The sequence below is a fragment of the Pangasianodon hypophthalmus genome, chromosome 3 (genome assembly GCF_027358585.1).
Source record: "Pangasianodon hypophthalmus isolate fPanHyp1 chromosome 3, fPanHyp1.pri, whole genome shotgun sequence".
NCBI classification, from domain to species: domain Eukaryota; kingdom Metazoa; phylum Chordata; class Actinopteri; order Siluriformes; family Pangasiidae; genus Pangasianodon; species Pangasianodon hypophthalmus.
The window spans coordinates 11,842,378-11,865,356 of record NC_069712.1 but is presented as its reverse complement, the minus strand read 5'-3'; the positions used below and the strand labels follow the sequence as shown (position 1 = coordinate 11,865,356).

Genomic DNA, 22,979 nt, shown 5'->3' with positions numbered 1-22,979 from the left:
TGTGACCTAAACCACATCCTTCATAAAGAATATGAGTTGATGCCTTCTGGCAGAAGGTACAGGTTACCAAACTGTAAGTTGAATAGGTATAAATTTTCCTTAGTTTCATTATCAATCAAATTACTGAACAGTAAGAGATGAAGTGTGTGTGTGTGTGTGTGTGTGTGTTGGGGGGGTGGTGATTGTGTAATATTTAAGTGTAGGGTATTTGGGCAATATTAGGTATAGGGCATTTGTGCAATAACTGATGTATGGCATTTGTGTATGTTATGTGTATGTTTGGTTATTGTATGGTGTGTATGTTTTGCGCTTTATACAAATCTAGGTATAATTGCATGTCAGTGTAGTTTGATTGTATATGTGTATTGTAACGTCAACTGTGTTCTTTCGATTACCCAAGACAAATTTCTCCTAAAGGAAATCTAATCTAATCTATTGTTGTGATATAGTAGAAATCGTGTTTTATCGTTAGAAAAGGGAGAGCCTGCTGCTGTCTGTGACTGCTTGTGAAGGAAACAGTTGCACATAAGGACAAATGGGTTGCAGTTTTGAGCTTTCGCAGCTTGGTCTGTGACTGAGAGAAAGCAGAGTAGTCTCTACTGGGATTTGGATTCGGCTCTGAGTCTGATAAAGGGGATGTTTACCAAGCACACATCTAGAGTCATGAACATGGGACACTACCAGTCTAGAGGTCAAAGGCAAAGCTGTGATGGTGAAATGAGTGTCTGAATGTTCAGTGTGCACTGCTCTGCTAAGATGAGTTTCCAAATAGCTCTAATGTACACTGGTCATTTTTGGGTAAATCTGAATAATAAAAACTGCAGTAATGATATTTTAAGTCAGCTGCATTATTATTATTATTATTATTATTATTATTATTATTATTTTCAGGCAGTTTGAGAAGAAATTCAGTTCTGTGTTCATGCGTTTATAATCACAGCCTGGACTCTGACCTCTACAAGGAAAATAGACGAGAGATGTATGTTCCCAGCAATATTGTTTATAACTATTTATATCTATTTAAAGTGTATTTATGCTGAAAGAGCCACATTAAAGAGCTTAAAAATGTCTGTTGTTGAAATGAAAGGCTGTTTTTACATTGAACAAATATTTAGCATAATAGACCAAGATCATTCCACAATTTCTGCATCCTGTCTTGTACAGCTTTCAGCATTTTACTTCCTGTTAGTCATCAGCCTTCTCTCCGCTCCTACAGGAACCTGTGTACACCTTCAGAACGTATACATAATATTTCATCGTTTGGAGCTCTGATGTATTTTGACCATTCAGGTCCTTGAATGTAAATTCCCCCACTCATGATAAGTGAAGTGCCATCCTGACTGAGTGGGCATCGCTCTGGGACCATATCGGGATTCTTTGTTCTGCATCAGCCATTCTTCTCCGTCTTTGGGAGTCAGTCAATGAGACTTCCTCCTGAAGAGTTCCCTTGTTGTTTTGGCTGGAGTGGTGTCATTTATCTCTCCCTCTTATGGACTCAGTCTCCTTGAAAAGCAATTGATAAATAGTTTGGCGAATTGTCTGGAGAGATTTCAGTGCTCTTTATGTGGGTGACAAAAATACACATGAAAAATGGATTGTCTGGAAGTTCTGGGTCTATCTGATGTATAACTGAAATATTACTCAGTCTTTGCCACCTAAAATACCACTTAAGCTGTTATGTGGGTCATAAGCTAGTTGATATGACCAAAACATCATGGAATAATATTTTTCACATAGAAGGTATTACAAATATTTGGAAAATTATTTGAAAAAGTGTGACCTAAAGACAGCAACATTCACCTGGCTCCAGTGTGCTACCCAGTCCCATGTTTTAATTACAGAGAAATGAAATGAAAAAGTTAAAAGTGCTAGCTGACATAATATAATAACATATGGTGAGCTAGCTACTGTAGCTACACTATATGGCCAAAAGTTTGTGGACACCTGACCATCACACCCATGTGTGGTTCTTCCCCAAACGAATTCCACAAAGTTCTAAGCACGTAATTGTATAGAATGTCTGTGTATGCTGTAGCATTACAGTTTCCCTTCACTGGAACTAAGAAACCCAAACATGTTCCAGCATGACAATGCCCCTGTGCACAAAGCAAGGTCCATGAAGACATGGTTTGCCAAAGTTAGAGTAAAAGAACTCGAGTGGCCTGCACAGAGCCCTGACCTCAACCCCACTGAACACCTTTGGGATGAATTGGAAGTCCGACTGCACCCCAGGCCTCGTCGCCTGCCATCAGTGCCTAAACTCACTAATGCTCTCGTGGCTGAATGAGCACAAATCCCCACAGCCATGTTCCAAAATCTAGTAGAACGCCTTCCTAGAGGAGTGGAGGTTATTGTAACAGCAAATGGGGGACTAAATCTGTTCAAAGAGCACATATGGGTGTGATGGTCAGGTGTCCACAAACTTTTGGCCATATAGTGTAATTAAGTGTGTTAATATCTCAGAGAAGGAGTGTAGTCATGGTCTTTGTCTTCTCCTGAGAAAGTTTGATGTAGCACGTTGATGTGTTTGCACCCTTGACAAAAAAGTCAACAAATAGTTGGCAAATGTTTTGGCTATGAGCTGCTGTGTTATTTCTAATAGATAGATGTAAGTTCTAATAGATAGATATAAGATTGCCTTTGCTTGGAAATGTCTCCACTAAGGTTAAAAAAAGGATGGTGACAATTTTCCATGGAATCATTGGTAATATTTCACTGACATGGCAAGGTTAAGGATGTGATTTTATAGGCTGGTGTATGACTGGAAAAAGTAAGGAGCGGCCTTCCCTATTTCTCACACTCCAGCTCTCTGCACATGTCTCTCAGGACAAATTCATCTCTCCTCTCCTCCTCTGACCAAGAAAAAGAGAAGGGAAAAAGTAGAAATAAGCCTATCCCTTCACTTTCAGATCTTAAATCGTGGCATTTATATTTGTTTATCCTTATGGCCTACCTGACCTCATTCTTTTAAAATGCTTTTGTGCAGATTTCCAATCATTTTAACTGTATGCAGACAAAAGGATTCCAGCTTTATTATAAAAAGCACACAGTAAATCAGCCAGTGGTAAGTGGATTCCTGCAGAATAAAAAATATCTACACAGATGTTTTACTTGGGAGATGGAAGTGCAGATATTTTTTATGTAAAGTGCAAACAAAACAACCAAAACCATGAAAGCAAGAACCATGAACATGAACATGAACACGAGGCAAGAGACATAAAGACCATAAGCAATAATGTGGCGGACACACAACAAATGATGCTGAAGAACTAGAACTTAAATAGTGGTACTAACAAGGTATAACGAGACACAGGTGAGAGTGGAGGCATGCGACTTGGTCACGTGATGTGCTGGGGCTGATGGGTAGTGGATTTGTGCACCTTTTGGCACTGCCATGACAGAATCATCTGGCCTTTCTCCTCTGACTTCTCTGTTTCCATCCACAGTGCTGCTGCTCATTGAACTTTTTTTTTCTTTTTTATTGCACCATTCTATGTAAACTCTAGAGAGTATTGTGTGTGAAGTCTAGAGACTATTGTGGAGATCAGCAGTTTCTGCAGTACTCAAACCAGCCTGTCTGGGACCAACAACCATGCCACAGTCAAAGTCACTGAGATCACATTTTTCACCATTTCATTTGTTTCATGTGAACATTAACTGTATCTGCATGATTTGAATATATTGTACTGCTGCCAAATGATTGATTGATTGGATAATTTCCTGGATGAGCAGGAGTACAGGTGTTTCCTGTGTCCAAGATTTTTGTTTGCTTAGAGCTACTGTAATTGGACAATAACTCTTTACTGTAAAAGGATGTAGCAGGTGATATTTTGAGTAGACTATTTAATAGAAACTGAATAGGGAGCTAGGAATACATAATGCAAGGAGTGTGAATCATAAGATCAGTAACCAGTAAAAGTGTATCTACCCATTATACAAACAGTGTCTTGACAAAAATGTAAAAGAATGCTAAACAAAACATGAAAGAACCTTAATGCTAATAACAAAACCACTATATTACTATAACAGTAAGGTTAGTATGTCATAATGTGACATTATATATAACATCATTGGATTTTTTTCTTATCTGTCTACAGTAAATAAAAGCCCACAAATAAGGACTTGCCCCTTGTCACTCTTGGAGCTGACTAGTCATTGAGTTCAAAAATCATGCTTGTTTTTCTAATGAGCAACAGCACATCAGCAAATCTGAAACAGCGTGTGAGTTCCTGGCATCAGAGGTGGAGGTCACATTCTCAGTATAGGGCTTTACAAGATATAATTAATTAGCCGAAGGTACTGAGAAAATGTGAATGTACAATACCGACTGCAGCGTTTTAATCCTTGAGTAAAATTATATTAACTAGATGTTCACTATATGAATCAGACATAACTAATGTAATTTATTCTAATTACAGTTTGAAGCACACAACACACGAAATTGCGTCCTATAATTATTTTCGATTAAGTTGCAGCTTTTACTAACCTGCAGTTATTTAATCAAATATATTTCCATGCTAAAGGAAATGGAAAAGAAGCATAGGACCACCGCTAACCAAATGGACCATTCTCAATGCAGCAGTGACACTGCTGGGATTTTATAAAACCATAATGTTGAGAAACAAAAATATCCATCCAACACCAGTGTTGTGGTCAACTGAAACCGATTAATAGCTAGCAGATGATTAACACAGATTGCACCAGGAAAGCAATCAAATGTACATTGTTAAAAGTAAGATGTAAAAAATTTTTTTTTTTTTTTTTTTTTTTTGATTTTCATTTTTTTTTGGGAGCAATTTGACTCAGGGAGAATACACACATACTACTTTTCCCCCCCCATTTTTCTCCCTAAATTGGTCATGTCCAAATCACAAGAAAGCTACCAACCAGGGAGGGCGAAGGCTGTCACATGCTTCCTCCAAGGCACATGAAGCCAGCCAGACGTCAGGGGTTGGTGTAACACATTTGGAGGAAGGTGCTAAATGCCCACTTTAGCATGCATTACCTCCTAGACACCCATGACTGACGTTACTTTTGTTTTTTAAACATGTCCTCTGATCAGTCCACTAATCAGACTAGAGACGGTAATAAAATTTAAAAATTCATGTAAGTCTATGAAAACTAATGTCTTTAGCCTTCTGGCGAATCTCTAGTCCAGTGAGCTGCCTTCAGCTAAATAATTTAAAGAAATGTATGTGATTTGATAAGCCACAACAGAGAAGCTGCTACAGAGGTCATGGTGGCTCATGTTTAGAAAACTGAACTTGCTGAAATGTTGCCAGGTTTTATATATATTTATCTGAGCGACTACAGAATTTTCTCAAGTACTGAGTTCCACTGAAATACTTTGCTGGGTGTGCATTCAGACCTTTGTCCATCCACTGATGACCCCTGCCTTAAGGGTTGTATGTAGAAACCTACAACAAAATATTTTCCTATGAGAAAAAGTAGAACCATTTTTGGAAGCTAAGAACCTTTCCATGAGTGTAGGCCCTTACTGTACGCTTACATAATGGATCAAATAGATATGTCTAATAGACTGGCTAGAAGGAATACACAGAGGTTAACAATCCCAACATTACTGAACAACTACTCTTAACATATTTTACCATGAATATGAATGTGCTGAATATAGTTGGACAGACTTTCACCTTTAACCACTTCAGTGTTCAATTTCTCGTCTTCACCCCAAACCTCACAGATGTGGTCTTTCATCAGAATCAGATGTCTTTAAATAAAGGCTACAGTGAGATTTTGCAATCTTGGCATCATTTCTGCTTGTGGTTTCGGCTGGCTGATTTTCTATATTTGTGCCTGCTTGTCTGCATTAATTCTCAAAAAGCATACATGACATGTCTTGGGTATTTCCAGGTCTTATGCTCAATGTAGAAATAAAAATGCATCACATCAGAGATGTGCTCTGAATTGAAATTGTCAGAAAACGATTATGCGCCAACTACGGTTAGGATGAAGTGTGATGAATGGAGCATTCTTCCTGTCACTGATGTTGCTCTTAGCTCTGAATTAGAGCATTTTGGCATGTTGAATGGTGCTTTTATGGGTCAGTGGCTGTTGCTTGTGATCATAAATCGTAGTGCGTGTGGAGTGAGGTTCAAGCCCTTAGACTCAGTATGTTCAACTGAGAGCTCTTTGTAATGTCTGGCTCATGTCTAGGAAGGAAACAGGAAGGGGAAGCAGTATTTCAGACAGTGATGTCATCACAGACACCTAAGTGACATTGTTACACAGGCAGGTTTCCTCTGAGCTCAGAGTGATGGCTGAAGCAAGTGTGTGTGGATGACTCAGTTTGTGAATATGTTCCATTCTCAGCTCTCCAGAACAGCAGTTCATCTCTCTTTAGCTCATTAGTGCCATGAAAACTCTTCCTGTGTGTGTGGGGGGGAATCTGATCTTATTTGATTATTACCTCAGATAACTGAGTTGCCCAGAACAAGCATCATTACCAGTATACTGGCAACACTACACAATAAAAGCTCTGTTTGTTTTGAACCTGAATTGAACTGAATTTATAATAATTATAATTATAGGCTTAATAATAATTATAGGATTTTTTTCATATGGTCTCCAACAAAAGTCACTTTTAATTAATTTTTTTATGCAGTCATCAAAGCTACTGTATCTAACTGTTAATTAAGCCACCAGTCTGAAGAGACTCTTCACTTTACTTTGTTCTTGGATTTATTACTGTCAAAGAAATGCCCTTCGCACGATATGAGAGTTTTTAGACAGTAATCAGATTAATCCTCAACTATCTTCCAGAAACTCCCTAATAGACAATTTGTTTCTATATCCATCTGTGGAATCTTTCCTGCATGACTTGCTGCTGACGTATAGCTATCGTGAGTTTAGTGGAAACAGTATTAGTTAGCTGCTAATTAGAGAGGTCTTTGTCATCCTCCTTAAGACCTTCTTCCTCTTACAGTGAAGATGTCTTCCTAGTGACCTCTGGCAGGGTCTTCCAAAACTTTTCTTCAGTAGCAACACACACATATATACACACACATACAATGTCTTTTACTTTCTCCACCTACACACATACTCTGTCTTTCTAGCATTTTTCTCCAAGGCCTCTCTGTGTGTGAGTGTGACCATTAGGCCATAAATCTCCACATTAATGTCACAGTGGGAGCGGGTGGTGTAGCAACTTGGCTGAATGAGCACGCATGGGGAGTTTTACACACACACACATACACACACACTGTGAGGGTGGAAGCTAATTGGGTGCAACTGCTGGTGAAATATTAACTGCAACTCTTAAAGTTTGTCAGGAGTTTAGCACCAGACATAGATACAGTATAGACTGCTGTGGAAAAAGTATAAATGTCAAACAGAGTTTAAGGGAAGAAGCATTGTTTCTGTTTAAATCTCATTTTGACATTGACCAGCTGGAGAGCTTGTTCTTCCACTGCATGAGATGTTTAAGTGTTTACAGCTGGCTTACTATTTTCCCCAGACTGGAAAATGCATTAGTTCATTAGTAAGGAATACACATTTGCCTTAACGTTCATTTTCTGTGAAAACTAAAATTACTTTTCACTACATTTATATTGTTTCAGTTTGTTTTAGTAACACTGATAACATTATATTATATGAGAGACCTGGAGTCACTCACTCACACTTGAACTTGACTGAATGGCAATTTGAGTTGCAATTGAAATTTTCTGACTCACAGATTCGGGAAATTTGGGAAATTCCAGCCTAGATGAAAACAAACAAAAACTAATAAATTAGGAAGTTTTTCATCTACTAGCACTCACCAGCTTGGCCTGTTTATTAACATTATAAAGAGTGCTGATACAAAATAAGATGAAAAAATCTGCTGTCCAGAGAGAATTTCTCAATAACTTTAAAAAACTTTTGTACCCTTTTTTTTTGCCATTTTTGCTCGATATTGTGTTTAAATGTGAGGTGATGGCGCCCTTACTGGGATACGCAATCCTGCATATCCTATGTTAAGGAATTTTCATAGTCAACAAGCCCTGAGAAATCATTGTAAGTGTGTATGACACCAGTACACACCCATCCACCTCTGAAAACTTTTTAAGTCGAGTTTTGGCCAACATTTCTAATATTTGCTAACTTTGGCTAACAAACTTGGTTGCTACTGAAACAAAAATAAGTGTATGATGTGTGTGATTATATGATGTATGACCTTTCTCAGATAACTTATTAAACCACCATTAAGAATGTATCATACCTCGCATGAGTGTGTTCTTTTTTACCTGCTGCACGAACCGTTGTGCTGGAATTCTGAACTTTCATCTGTGATGCAGAGAAAGAGGTGGAGAAGAGAACAGTCTGCTCTGTGAAATGCTTTGTAATAAATATAGACTGTTTGTTTATCAAAAAGAATAATATGAAACCATAGTGGTATGCTGCATATGAAAACTGGGTCTTGTCATAAGGCTATATTCTGCTTTTTTTTTTTTTTTTAAGAGGCAGATTGAGAGAAAAACAGTTTCTCTCTAGAGCCCCGTTCTGTCAACATACAGTCTCTTGTCACTACACACTATGTAGCTGGCTAAGGTTAGCTTTTACTTTCTCTCTAGAAACACATGACATGTCCACCCCAACAAAGAAATTTGCAAGGTGAAAATCTTTAGGAAGCCAACATTAATACAGTTATTGAAGTGTTGGTCATTGTCAATCATTCGTTTTCCGATAGGGACGTCTCATTCACTATGTCCTTACATCATTAAAACTATTATTAAATAAGTAAATTTTGTTAACTCTCTTGCCAGGTCAGTGTGGTATGCAATAAGATTATTATCTTGAACCAACATAAAACATGACCAATAGAAGAGCCTCCACTACAAAATGTTTGAGACTGTTTGAGACTGTTTCAGACTATATTCTAGGCTGTTTCTGTCTGGTTCTGCTTGAGCTGTTGTTTAGTAATGTAGTAAGACTTGAGATTACTGACATTAACAATAGACTCTGTCAATGTTATTCAGTAGAGAATAACTGATTTGTAAATTTGTTTAATGAAATCATTACATTTAATGAGACCCAGTGTCCACAATATGTATTTTCATTAGATGAGGTATATTGTTTTAATGGTTCAACAGTTGGAAGTTCTCTTAGGCCCAGGTTCAAAACATTTTGGTTAAAAACTTACATTTGTCCCAAATAAATTGGTTAATGAAGACTTGGGTTCATCTAGGTTCTGAATTTGATATGTTAAAGAAAAGACTCCTTTACAAGCCCTGGACTTTTTTATCCTGTAAATGCCCATGCTTCAATTATAACCTCAATATAAATTTATAAGAAATTTTATAAGAAGAAACTTTATAAGAAGCATTTAAAACACACCCAGAAATATTGGTTAGTTTGGATAACAAGGGTGTTATCTAACTATGTAACAAATTAAATTATGATACTATGATTTTTTTTTATTATTATTGCTCTTAATACATGTGGACAAATAAGTGTGATATTCTTAGTGTGTATAGTTTTTGATATTTAATAGGGATATGCTAGTTTACCCTGTACAATGTGCACAGCAGTGCTTTCATTATAAATACGATTACAGTGATTTAATTATGTGTAATAAAACGCCTATAGTTATAGCTAAAAGTCCATGACTTGAAACTTGACTCGAACATCGGTGAGTTACTCTGTGGAACTATGAGGCGCTCGTAAGTCAAAGTGCACATTAACCCCATGTTCTGTATGGGTCAATCAATCTAAAATTAGATTAATACTACAGCTTAATGTGCTTTCACTTCCTTAGGGAATAAAAAAACTTTCTAGGTATATAACTTAAGACAATTAATAAGATGAAAAAGGGGTCAAAATTAAGTAAAAATGAGATTTTAATTTCTATCACATTCCCACAAATGTGCACACACCCACCATCAGAAGGATCAGCAAGTATGTGATCATGTAATGTTGCCCAAGGTTTCCATGCTGATAGGTGGATTGGTTGAATTATTGTAAATTGCCCTAGGTGTGAATGAGTGTATGAATATGTGTGTGTATGGTGCCCTGAGATGGACTGTTGTCTCGTCCAGAGTGTATTCCAGCCATACACCCAGTGCTCCTGGAATAGGCTTTTGGATCCATCACTGCCTTGACCAGGACAAAGTACTTACTGAAGATGAATGAAAGAATTTTATTATTAATTCAAAAGATCCATTGGCTAAGTAGTGAACTGACCAATGACGGTTAACCATAAATTTTCTAGCTGACATGTCGTGACCTTCATATTATAAGGTTCTATCTGGGTTAAGAATGAATGGTAGACAGAACCTTATAATATTAAGGTATTATAATTACATTTATTCAGATAGGGCATTAACTGTTGAACATATTGTATGCCATACAAAGATAAGCAATGAAAGAGCTTGATAGATAGAAGGATGGAGGGATGAAATGGTGCCGAATGGGTATGTTTCATAATTATAGACACACCCTATTACAAGCAGACAGCAGCCATTTTTCAGCATTTAATGACCCTTTCACTCAGGTGCTAAATGCTGAATTAAGTAAAAACCTGCTGTGGATTTGCAATCAGCAATGTCTTTGCCCTGTAAAAAAGTTTGACCTGAAAAGCTTTACACACTCAGATCATATCAAAGGGAGTTGGATTAGCAATGTTATGAACTGCTATGGAAAAAAACAAGGGGAAGCAGAGATAAATATGAATAAAACAACTCAAATTAATAGTGTAAATTAAACAAACACAAGAAGGTATGAACAAAGGTAATTCCGGTGATTTAAAACTCTGAAAAAAACAAACCTTTTGACTCTACTGTCTGATACATCAGAACCATTGTTAGCTGATGTATTTGAGAAATTGCCAAATTAATTTTCCACTTAAGGTACAGTGCATGTTGGCCATTTAGCTTTTATGGCCCTGTTTGAGCCAATGCTCTAATCAGGAGGCGTCAGAATGATTAAGCACGTGTGTGTAAGTTATGTCTCCATACACCGTTGCTGCTCCCAGGGCTCCTTCAGAATCCTGTCACTCCCCTCAGACAGACGCAGGAAATATGAGGACACAATTTTAGGAAGTTTGCTTTGGCCCCGGAGGAACACACGGAGTTCTGAAATCATTGAATGTATTTTTAGCACGCTGGGTGTGCGGAGGCCGAGAGGGCGGGCCAAAGGGAGGGGCTGATTGCTAACATTGTGAGATAGTGAGACTCTGATCTGATCACTGGGTAGTGTTCTACTTCTTTAACCCAGCGTTTTAGCTGAAAGCGAAGGCCCTATTTATGGAATGTGGGCACAGAGATGACACTCAAAAAGCCCAGTGGAGGCTGATTCCTTTAGATTCGACTGTGCCTCTAAACACACAGTGTGCATAAAGAGAATGGGAGTGTAATGAGGATGAGAATGTCCTCTGTGGCTTGCATTAGTTTAACGAGCGTGTGTGTGTGTGTGTGTGTGTGTGTGTGTATGTGTGTCTGGGATTACTGACCATCTGCTTTGAAGGGCAAACCATTATGTGGAGAAGTAATTGGTCCCCTCGTGCAGCTCTAAAACCCACAGTGATGTGAGGATTAAAGTTCACACAGACATTAAAGTGAGTGAATATGTGTGTTTGCGTTTGCAAAGAGCTTCAGCGTACAATGACTAGCATAAGTATTCGCTCCCTTTGAACTTGGTTGCTTCTCTGACTAATCCTCTCCTTATCCAGGCACTGATTTTTGGTGGACAGTCTCCTCTAGACAGAGTCATGCTTGTGCTGTATACTTTACACTTTTAGTAATGGATTTATAGGTTGGGGCGGCACAGCGATGCAGTGCGTAACATTACCGCTTCAAGGGTCCTCGGTTTGATTCTGAATTCAGGTTACTGCCCATGTGGAGTTTCATAAGTTCTCCCCATGTTCATGCTGGTTTCCTCCCACTGTCCAAAAACATAAAAGTAGGTGGATTGGCTATGCTTAATTTGGTCTGCATGTGGGTGAATGTGTGTGCATGGTGTCCTGCAATGGGCTGGCTGTTATTGAAGATCAATGAATGAATGATTTAATGATGCTCCATGGGATGTTCAAAGTTTGATCATTTATTTTATAACCAAACCCTGATTGATACTTTTCCAGAACATTGTCCCAGACTTGTTATGCTGTTTGTTTACATATGTTCTCTAACAAACTCTGGGATCTCCCAGAAACAGGCATCTTTACAGTATACTGACGTCACATTAATTGGTGGATTCATTCAGGTATTTATATGAATTCAAACTGGTTGCACTGAAACTAATTTAGGGTAATTTAGGGTTTATTGACTATATTAAATCCACATTGTCCCCCCCGTCATCATTACGGGTCATCTTTTGTACATTCATGACATACAATCCTAATTACGTCCACTTCATTTCCAGTTTGTAAAACTACAAAATGTGGAAATGGTTCTAGGGGGTTTGGGGGACACAGTAGTTTGTTAAATAATGATAAATAATTTGTGTCTCTTTCTCTTTCTCTCTGTAGGGACCTGAGGAGTAATTTGATTAGTACAGTGGAGCCTGGCGCATTTCGTGGATTGGCTGTGCTGAAGAGGCTGTGAGTATGATAATGCATGATAATGTATGATCTTTGATCTGTACAACTTGATTAGAAAACAGGCTCCACTTCCCTTAGGCATGTGCAATCATACAAGTATTTCTACATCTAAATCAAAAATGATAGTTTACTTGGCACTTAGTGTACATCTTTTTAAGTACAGTGAATGTGGACAGGATGCTTTATCGCAGTGCCTGGTAGAGCAATGGTACATGAACACGTTCCGGCTTTTTGCAGCTTGTTACATTACACATAACTTTGTTTTCTAGCTAGCTAAAATCTAGTTGTTCTAGTTAGCTAACATGTTGGAACCAGCTATGTGTCAGTCATCAGTAATTCAGAGCGAAATGTAATGTTAACAAAGGGTGATGCAATGCACTATTTACGCATATGTTTGTTAATGATAAATGAGATGTCCACTGCTTTAAAATAAACCACGTGCTAGATAATTGTAAGTTTGGGCTTTTTGCTAGTTGGCAGCCACCTAATATTAGTTAAACTTGTACATAGTACTGTCATGGAAAACATATAGGAAAATATATTTTCTAAGAAGAAAGGGAAGCATGTAGGTATAGCAGTTCTGTTGTGCCTAGCGAATCATGACACATCAAATATATATCAGTTATTGAACAGAAGTGTGGGAAGAGAAAAAGTGAGCGTGGAGGTGAGAGTGTGTGCTAAATGGAGAAGGGAAGTAATGTATTGTAGTGTCAGTTTGGATCAGCATCTGTAATCAAAATGTTTCTTTTTTTTCTCTCTAAACAACACTGACTATTGCTGTAGATGATAGGCACAAGCCCACACTTTGGTAGATGCAGTGCATGAAGAAATGTGAAACACCTCACTGCCTGATGTGTCTGTGATGCCACAGAAGTGTCTGTAATCAGAAAAGAGACACCCTTTGAGGCCAACACTACTGCTTATGATCTGTGTGTTCAAAGCACACTCGCATACTCACACACAGATCTAGTCTTATTGAAACGTAAAGAGAGAGCATGAATGCCACTTGACGTTTGGAAATAAGCTAACTGAAAAGATCTACAGCTCACTGACATCACACTCCATGCTCTCTCACTCTTTCTGTCTTACTCACTAATTTAGGGTTTTTTTTTTACCAACTGCAGTGTATTTTATTGGCATGACCTCTTGATATTAATCGTATAACAAGCTATTAGCATATACCAGCCACTTTATTAGGAGTGCCATACTAATACTGGGTAGGATCCATTTTGTTCTTAGAACAGTCTCAATGCTTCATGGCATGAATTCCACAAGCAAGGTCCTTTGAGATTCTGATGCACGTTGACAGATTTGCATGAGCATACCAAATTCTGACCCTACCATCTGCGTATTGCAGCAGAAATCAAGATTAATCAGATCAGGCAACATTTTTCCAATTCATCAACTGACCAGTTTTGGTGAGACTGTGCCTACTGTAGTCTCGGGTTCCTTTTCTTCACTTAGAACCCTATGTGATCGTCTGCTCATTTGCCTCAAGGCTTGACATGTTGTGTGCTCTGAGATGCTTTTCTCTTTGCATCAGCTAGGCATTTCCTGACTGCCACTCACTGGATGTTTTTTGTTTTTCCTCACCATTCTGTATAAGCAGTATAGACTGTTTTACATGAAAATCCGAGTTGATCAGCAGCTTCTGAAATACTCAAACCAGCCCATCTGACACCAACAGCCATGCCATGGCCACTGAAATAACATTCCCCCCCGTTCTGATGTTTGATGTGAACATTAACTTAACATCTTGACCTGTATCTTTATGCATTGCACTCCTGCCACATGATTGTTGATTGATTGATTGGATCATTTCATGAATTAGCTGGAGTACAGGTGTGTCCTAATAACAATGAATGTAAAAATAAGATTTTTGTTCATTATGCATACATATGGAAAAAAGTAGCAATCAGACCAAACACAAATAAAAGTCACCTGCCAAATTTACTTTAATAGCAATGGACACTTGAAAAAAAAAAAACAAGGTCAGGCTGTGGTCTGTTCTGCAAAAAAGAAAAATGGTGGAACTGCTAATTGTAGAGTGTTTTCTTACAGGAATGTTCCATTGATTTCATTATACTTTCCCTGTACTGAGAAAAGAGCAGAAAATCTGTTTAGACAAAACTCATAATGGAAATCTAAGAGTGCTTTCATGCATATTCATCTGTTTGCAATTCTTACAAAAAGAATTGAATTTATTCAGTCTGTTTGTGATTTGGTTCGGTTTAGTTTTACACTCATATAATTAAACAAACCAAAAAGTAATAGAAAAAACAGGGGTGTGTGAGACTGAAAAAGTACTCATAAAAAAATGTTTCATTCACTGGTCAGTGATGGAAAAAAGTAAACAAAACTTTGTCCAAAGAAATCACAAAACATCACTAGAGCATGGAGAACGGAGCTTGTGCTAAATTAATGCTTAAAAAGTTACATAAATAACTAGCTTATAATGTTTTGTGTAGCACATCCAGCATTTATTTACTCTTTTTGTTGCTGCAAGCAAAAATACATAGTATATTTGGTTCACTTCCTACAGTTGGGTCGATTTAGAGTCAAATCTCTTTCTCACTACAATCGAACCATTAGAATCTGCTAGGAACCGGAGTGAGACCACCTCACTTAGACGCTCTCAGACACAGTGAGGAGAAAATCACACCAGGAATCGATTCAGACTGATTAATGCTGCATATGTGAATGCACCCTAAGGGCGTTTTCACATTTGGCCCAAATACTAGAGTTTGCACTTAGGACCAATTCTGGGCTTGTATACAGGAGGGGCTCATCCGTTCTGTTTTATAATATTTTCCTGTGGCACCAAAACGGTGAAGAGCAGTGCTTTTTGGATGCATAGCAAGGAGCTGTTCTCATATGAGGTTACTTTTAGTCACGCAGGCTGGCATGAGATGTGCATTTTTCGTGATGCTCTCATGCAAGCACTAGCACCAGAAAGGTTTGCTAATTACAGTACTACAGTCCTAAGAAAGTGTGGTTTTATGTATCAGTAAGGCGTTCAGTCTCCTCCACTGACCATAACAACCCTTTTCCTTCCATCACAAAATTTAAAAGAAGAAGTAACAAGTCGAACCAATCACATTACTCAGCATGCAGCACCGATAGCTTACAAAGTGAACTGTACCATGGTTGAAGCAAGCCCTAGGCCACTGTTTTCAATATGACCAGGGACTGTTTCTCTGGATCGCTCCTGGGCACTAAAACAGCTTCCGCACTTCACCAAGCACACCAAAATCTCTGGGCAAATATCTTGAGTCCAGACAAAAATGCAAGTGTGAAAATGACCATAATGCCTAAGAAGCTTTTTGTCCTTTTCTCAGTACAGGAAAACATGTAAAAATGTCTTTGGTAATCATCCTTATGCTATAACTACTGTAGTGTAGAGATTAATTAGGTTGGAAAATATTAAAATAAGCCTTTAATTTTGTTTGAAAAGTGCAAATAGGCAAACCAGGTACCCAACTTTACTGCTAAATTCCCTCCAAGATCAGCCCATTTTTGCCCAAAGATAATAGTTAGGTGAAAATCTGGTATGATTGCTGGATTATGAAGAGACAAACAAACAACCTACCTTTAATAAAATAAGCCCAGAATTGCAATGAAGGCCCTCACTGGTTGTTCACTATCCTTCAGACAGACGTTCCAAAAAAAAAAAAAAAATCACTAAAATGTCTTTGCTCAACTAGTTTATTGTAATGTAACTGCAGGGAATTTTGTTTTGCTTTTATTCTACAACTTTTCAGACAGAATGAAGGAGAAAGTACACCTTTGTCACAGTGGCTCTGCCTTTTCTAAACACCTTCTCTCATTATCTCTCACACTCTCACTTTCTCACTCCTGCATACACATTGACACACAGATGGCAGTGAAAAAATAGTAAGTGTGTGTGCTTGTTTTAATGTAGTCGTGATTACTTTTAGGCTGCTAATTGTAGAAGCGTGTGCCAGGTCCTGGCCGCTGTGCTGTGCTAATGTGTGAGCCAGTGTGAGCCATAATGGTGTGTAGAGCTAATTTAAGAGCTCCCAACTGGTGATTACAGCTGAGGGCTGAGCCACTCCCTCTGCTCAGCTTCTGCGCATATCTTTAATTACATACAGCAAAGGCTCAGCACCACAGCCACAGCACATACACTTAGTCATCAACAAAAAGGTCACTGCTCTTAAGCTCTAAAACAGCTGGCCAATCCAATACTCAACACACAGTGTAGGCTTTGTCCTGAGAGGTCTGTTTTATCTCAGATATTTCTGCTGGACTGCATAATAATGTGTAGGTTTATGCCTGTACGGATGAGTGTGGATGAGTGGGATGATCTGTCTGTGTTTTGTGCTTTGGTCAGCATCCTTACTGAGCCATAGATGAGAAGTCTCAAAAGACCAGGGTGTCTAAGTGAAGATATCATATTCTATTCTTAGACACTGATACAATCACAGTACACTTCAATATGGCATTTTCACTCATGGCTCGAATGCATAAGTCTTCTCCAGGATTGATTCTGGATTTGCAATATGCATCATTGATTCTGGATTTGCAGAGTGCATTATTATCGCAGATCTGTTCATCCAATGATGACTTCCTTTTGAACCGTGGGTAGATTGTCTAATTCTGCACGTCACTTTTGCTTTTATTAGCATTAAGTTAATCAACGAATGATGAATTATTCATGAATTGGTATTTCTTTACATTTCAGTGTTTCAAAGCTGCCCACTTGCATACAAATATAATATATAATATATAATATAATATATAAAATATAATATAGTATTTGTAGTTGTAGTCACTTAAATGGCTTTTTTGCTCAATAAGTGTGTGGTGGCCTGGTAAAGCCCAAAACAATTCTGACATTTTCTACTGTATAAAGTTCTAATACTTACATGTTTTCTCGAAACTGAAACATGTTTCTCTTTTGCATGTATTGCAACCACAAGCAAAGGTCTAGCATTTTAAATCTGGTTACCCCGAGAGTGAAAAAGGAGGAAATTGCACTTAAAGATTTTCATTCCAACTCCAGGAGCATCTGGGACATTCTGACAGCCAGTATCTGATTACAAACGGAAAAGATTATGCATATGTATGTTTTGCTAAAGCACATAGCTATCCAGCAACTTCAATAAAGTGGGACATTCATCATGGCACCTTACCCACCATGATCAGTAAGAAAGTCAAGACAAGGTAAATAAAAGCATTTGTGCATAATTTTGGTGAAATATATTAATTTTTTTCTTAAAGTTGAGGTGACACAATATGACATAAGCCAAAAAAACCCAGTTTTGATCAAATCCTGATTGCTTGGCCGGTTGTTAGAATTCTGCCACAACGACAGGTTTTCCTAGACCACCACATACACTATATGGATAAAGGTATGTGGACACCTGCCCATCACACCCATATGTGCTTCTTCCCCAAACTGTTGCCACAAAGTTGGAAGTACACAATTGTATATAATGTCTTTGTATGCTGTAGCATTACAGTTTCCCTTCACTGGAACTAAGAGGCCTAAACCTGTACCAAGATGACAATGCTCCTGTGCACAAAGCGAGGTCCATGGTTTATGTAAGGTTGGTGTGGAAGAACTCGAGTGGCCTGCACAGAACCCTGACCTCAACCCCACCGAACACCTACAGGATGAACTGGAACCCTGACTGCGCCCAAGGCCTCCTTGCCCAGCATCAGTGCCTGAAATCACTAATGCTCTTGTGGGTGGATGAGCAAAAGTCTCCACTGCCACACTTCAAAATCCAGAAGAAAGCCTTCCCAGAAGAATGGAGGTTATTATAACAGCAAAGGGGGACTAAATCTGCAATGGGACATTCAAAATGTACATACGGGTGTGATGGTGGTCACATACTTTTGGCCACATAGTGTATATTAAGAAGCCATTACTACTGCAGATCACAACATGTCTTTCTCCACAATTTCAACTTCAAACAGGAAGTAATGTGACAAGGTCAACCAATTTTCAACCAATTATGTTATTTGTCACCTGGTCCTGGAAGCAGATTGCTTTCACAGTTCAGTTAAAGCAAACCCCAGAGCACTATTTTAAAGCTTTCCAGAGATGGTTTCCCTGAACAGCACACAGACTTGGAAAACAGCTTTTACACACAACCAAACATACTGAACTCTCAGTGCATATAACCTAAAATTGTCTTTAGAGCCATATTTGAACTGGATTATTTTTACATGAGATCATTCACTAACGTCATTTCTGATGTGCTTCACCTGCTTTCTGACCGGTTTGTCCAAGATAAGGAATGTTTGTAATTTCCCTAAATTATTTCATTATCCTAATACAAACATCACCGGCAGGGACGATTCACAAATGAGCAACACATCAATCTTCATCCACAAAGTTGCAGTGATTTTCTTTCCCCCCATTCCTCCAAGGAGGTGTCTTGGGGTAATAAACACATGCTATAATTCAGGGAGAGTTGATTAGTTTACTCATCATTTATTCCTGCTCATTTTTCAACAGCCTTCACATACTAAGCAGGAGGATTCCCAAGCAGCATGAGAAGGAGTTTTGTATGTGTTTCCATTAACTTTAGTTTGTATTGACAAGTTGTGAACAGAACAAAGAGAGTAAATTATAGTACTTCCCTGACTAGAACTAGTCCAGGTTCGATAGGGTTTAGCAGATTTCGATTGCCACTACAGAGCAAATGTAACCTGTAAATGAGCTCATTATTATTAATTGGTAAAGACAACAAATATTAAGAATAAGCATACTTGCAAATGCTGGGCTGCTTATTAATGCCCTTATGGTCACCAATCTCCATTTACCTCAAGTACCTTGTGAGTCCAGTCAGGAGCATGTGAGATGAGTGAGAAGAGGGCGGGGCTTCCAGGCAATTAGTTTTGGCAATCTGGCAGTCATTCTAGATCAATATGGCAATTGGCTCCTCTCCTATTTTATTGGGAAGAAAAAGACTGCACTTCTGGCATACTTTTGAGTGGTAATGCATACTTGCGTGTTCTGATGTTAAAATGCGGCGCTCCGATGCATAATGGGTAAAAATTGGCTGGTTTGGTAATATAATATTTTAATTACACCACTGAATATCATGGCAGTGTAAAATCTTGTAGAGATGATTAAATTGTGTTGTACCTGGGACCACATTTCTTTTAACCAATCATCTGATGCCTGTCATCAACTCCTGTCATTAATCTGTAATCAACGATTTATGTACATCCTTCCAGATGCACCAGTTGGCTTCCAGAGAAAGCTATTGTGCAGCTCCACATTTGATTAATTATTAATTAACTTTTTCTATTTATAGCTATGCAGCTTGCTAAGGTAGGAAGCTCAGTGCTGAGATGAGCAATTGTTAGCTAGCTTTGCATACGAAGTACCATTTTCAACAGATAATTTTTAAAACACTGAAAAGCAGAGTTTTGACATTGACAAGAGTTTTCCGGAGAGAATTTTTAAGTAGCTGAAGATGAGAAGTGGAAGAAGCAGCAGGCACACACTGATGACATTAGATGACAGAGTTACTGATTTAGGAATATGTCCTACCAGAAGAAATCCTGTTCACCATATATACTGTGAGAAACTATATTGTTAGAACATAGAGATAAGCATACTTTTAAATAGTGGATGTGCATGCACTCAAACACACCCTGGTGTGCTGATACTTTAATTCATTCATTCTTCTTCAGTAACTCTTATGGTTAGTGCAGTAAATCATTGGTGTCAATCAATATATGTATTGTATTTGTGCGTGTAATAGTTTTCATACTGCAGTGGAAGCAACAGATCTCGTACTGCATATACAGGAAATTTGTAAGCGGAAACATGAATACGTTTGTAAAATCCTGCTGCTGTGGGTTCTAATCTCCTCTGTCCAACAATTACGCACACAAAAGCTACGTTAGTAAGAGCGCCCCCTTGTGGAGAATCTTCAGCCTGCTAAACATGAGTTTGTGAGTTCCAAGCCACATGCAGACATCCCTGTTGTTTTACAGGAGTATCTGGACTAAAAAAGGCCATGTTTATAAACCACAACCCATGGCTTATCCATTGTGATGCTTTTAAATGTTTGGCCTCAGGCAATTTATGTCAATTTAAGACCTCTCTTTGTGTGTCTATATCTTCAGGGATCTATCCAACAACCGCATTGGCTGCCTTTCCGCCGAGATATTTCTTGACCTTGGCAATCTCTCGAAGCTGTGAGTAATGTGCTGACTGAAACACACAGTGTGCTTTCTGCTCCTACCATGACCTGCTTGAGCTCTGTATAAGAAATCAGACTCCCTGACAATATTGTGGTAGTGAATTATATTTGGCTTTGATTAGACTTAATTGTCTAATGTGTTTCTTTGTATGTGTTTTTCAGAAATATATCTGGAAACATCTTCTCCACACTGCCTGAAGGGCTGTTCATGCACTTGAGTTCCCTGAGAGTTCTGTAAGATTATCGAGTGGTACTTCTGCACACTAGAAACATCTTGATAACACTATTACAAAGAGATAAACTAATTGCATTCACTTGTTACTCATTCACCTGTGTGTGTGTGTGTGTGTGTGTGTATATGTGTGTGAGATCAGACACTTCAGTACAGATTACCTATATTGTGACTGCCAGTTGGAGTGGTTGCTGCTGTGGGCCAGAGCCAGGTCCGTACGAGTGGGAAACGAGACAACGTGTGTATACCCTTCACACCTCCATGGCTTCCCAGTCCGTGGCCTCCAAGAACACCAGCTCACCTGCGGTAATCCAGAACATACATTAATATATAGTATGTGTGTCTGTGTTTGATGGGCCTCAATTCCGATCTTGAAAGGCAACATATAGGGACATATAGAAGTTCACTAACAAACAGCAGCAAATCTGTATCCAGGCTGAGTGCATTTGACATTTTCTCATCACATAAAGCCTGGATTATACTTGCTTTTATCTACCTATACATGTACACAAAATGGCTGCCACACATATCCTGTGGTTGTTTGGAGTGACAGTTGTTCACATCCTCAGAAATAAGCTCTACACATCTGCATAGTGTAGTACCAAACTAAATTGTTGAGGCAGTGTAGCACCATGTGACATGGTGTACACAAATGATGAAAGAAACTACTGTGCATCTCAAATTGCATCCTTATGTATGATTCTAGGCCGTTATTGAGTACTAACACTAACTGTTTTTCATATTATGTTTGTGAATTACAAAAATCTAGTGGATTACACTATTAATCCCTCCGATGGGGGGCATAGTGGCTTAGTGGTTAGTACTGTTGCCTTGCACCTGCGGGTTGGGGGCTCGAATCCCGTCCCCACCCTGTGTGCACGGTGTCTGCTTTGGGGGTTTCCTCCAGGTACTCCGGTTTCCTCCCTTAGTCAAAAGACATAAGCTGTAGGCTGATTGGCATTTCCAGATTGTCTGTGGTGTGTGAGATTGTGCCCTGTGATGGACTGGATCCCCATCCAGGGTGTCCCCTGCCTTGTGCCCAGAGTTCCCTGGGATAGGCTCCAGGCTCCCCTGCGATCCTGTGTAGGATAAGCAGTACATAGAAGGGATTGATGGATCCCTCAGATGTACGTATATCAGATACCTAGGTGAGTATGTGAACAATGCCACACACACATTGTTGATGCTTCTGCACTTGCACACAAAAGTCATGCATAAACTATAATCCAGGCCTTAGTCTATGTGTGAATGTAGGAGGAGTCATTGGGTAGGGACACTGATGGCCATGAGTAGTAAAATACCATCCAAAATAACAGAAAAAAATCCATTTTGAATTGAAACCAAGTGTCTATGAGGTGCCTAATACTGCATTTCTTTCTTGAGTGAACCAGTGATCATGAAACACGGCCGGTTTGAGCTTAATGGCAGCACACCCACCCAAACACAAGCATGACAGTAAATATACTTAATATTTATGTAATCATCTGAATGAACAGATGAGTGCTCTAGTTCTGGATTTGCTTCCTTCTGTTAAAATAATGCTGTAGCCTAAAATATGCTCAAGCCTATATGTAGTATAGTATATGCTTTAGAGTACTGTATTCAGACCTGTACGGCAGGGTGTTTGTATGCTAGCGTGGCTGGAATTAGCAGCACGAATCCATCCTGTCTCTTTTCCAGCTCACTCCATCCATTACAGGATTAGAGCAGTAATGTTCAGCCTCTTGGCCTGCACACTGCCTGGCTGCTAGACCAGATCTGCTGCAGCAGCCTCATGTAAACCAGTATTTATGCTCCTGCCAAGCTATTCAGTCCAAGTCCTATTGTAATAGCATTTTCAAGGTCATTATAACCATGTGCGCTTGCTGTAGTGGACTAGGATGAGCTGTGTCTGTATCACAGCTCCACAACCAGTTCATTCTTTCATGCCATGTGCTGGTTTAAAACTCACTGGCTTTCAAAAACCCTTGTTACGTAAGAGCAGCATTTAACCATCACATTCTAGTTCCCAAAAACACGGTCA

The 22,979-nt window shown here is 38.8% G+C and overlaps 1 protein-coding gene across 1 annotated transcript in view; it reads left to right on the top strand.

Moving 5' to 3' along the window:
• The window catches only part of LOC113544831 (adhesion G protein-coupled receptor A1), a 180,309-nt gene that overhangs the window by 24,899 nt on the left and 132,431 nt on the right, over window positions 1–22,979 (top strand). Inside the window, exons 3-6 of the mRNA XM_026943850.3 lie at window positions 12,461–12,532; window positions 20,648–20,719; window positions 20,887–20,958; window positions 21,099–21,262. Coding sequence (XP_026799651.3) covers window positions 12,461–12,532; window positions 20,648–20,719; window positions 20,887–20,958; window positions 21,099–21,262 — 380 coding nt within the window. The remainder of the gene's footprint in view (window positions 1–12,460; window positions 12,533–20,647; window positions 20,720–20,886; window positions 20,959–21,098; window positions 21,263–22,979) is intronic.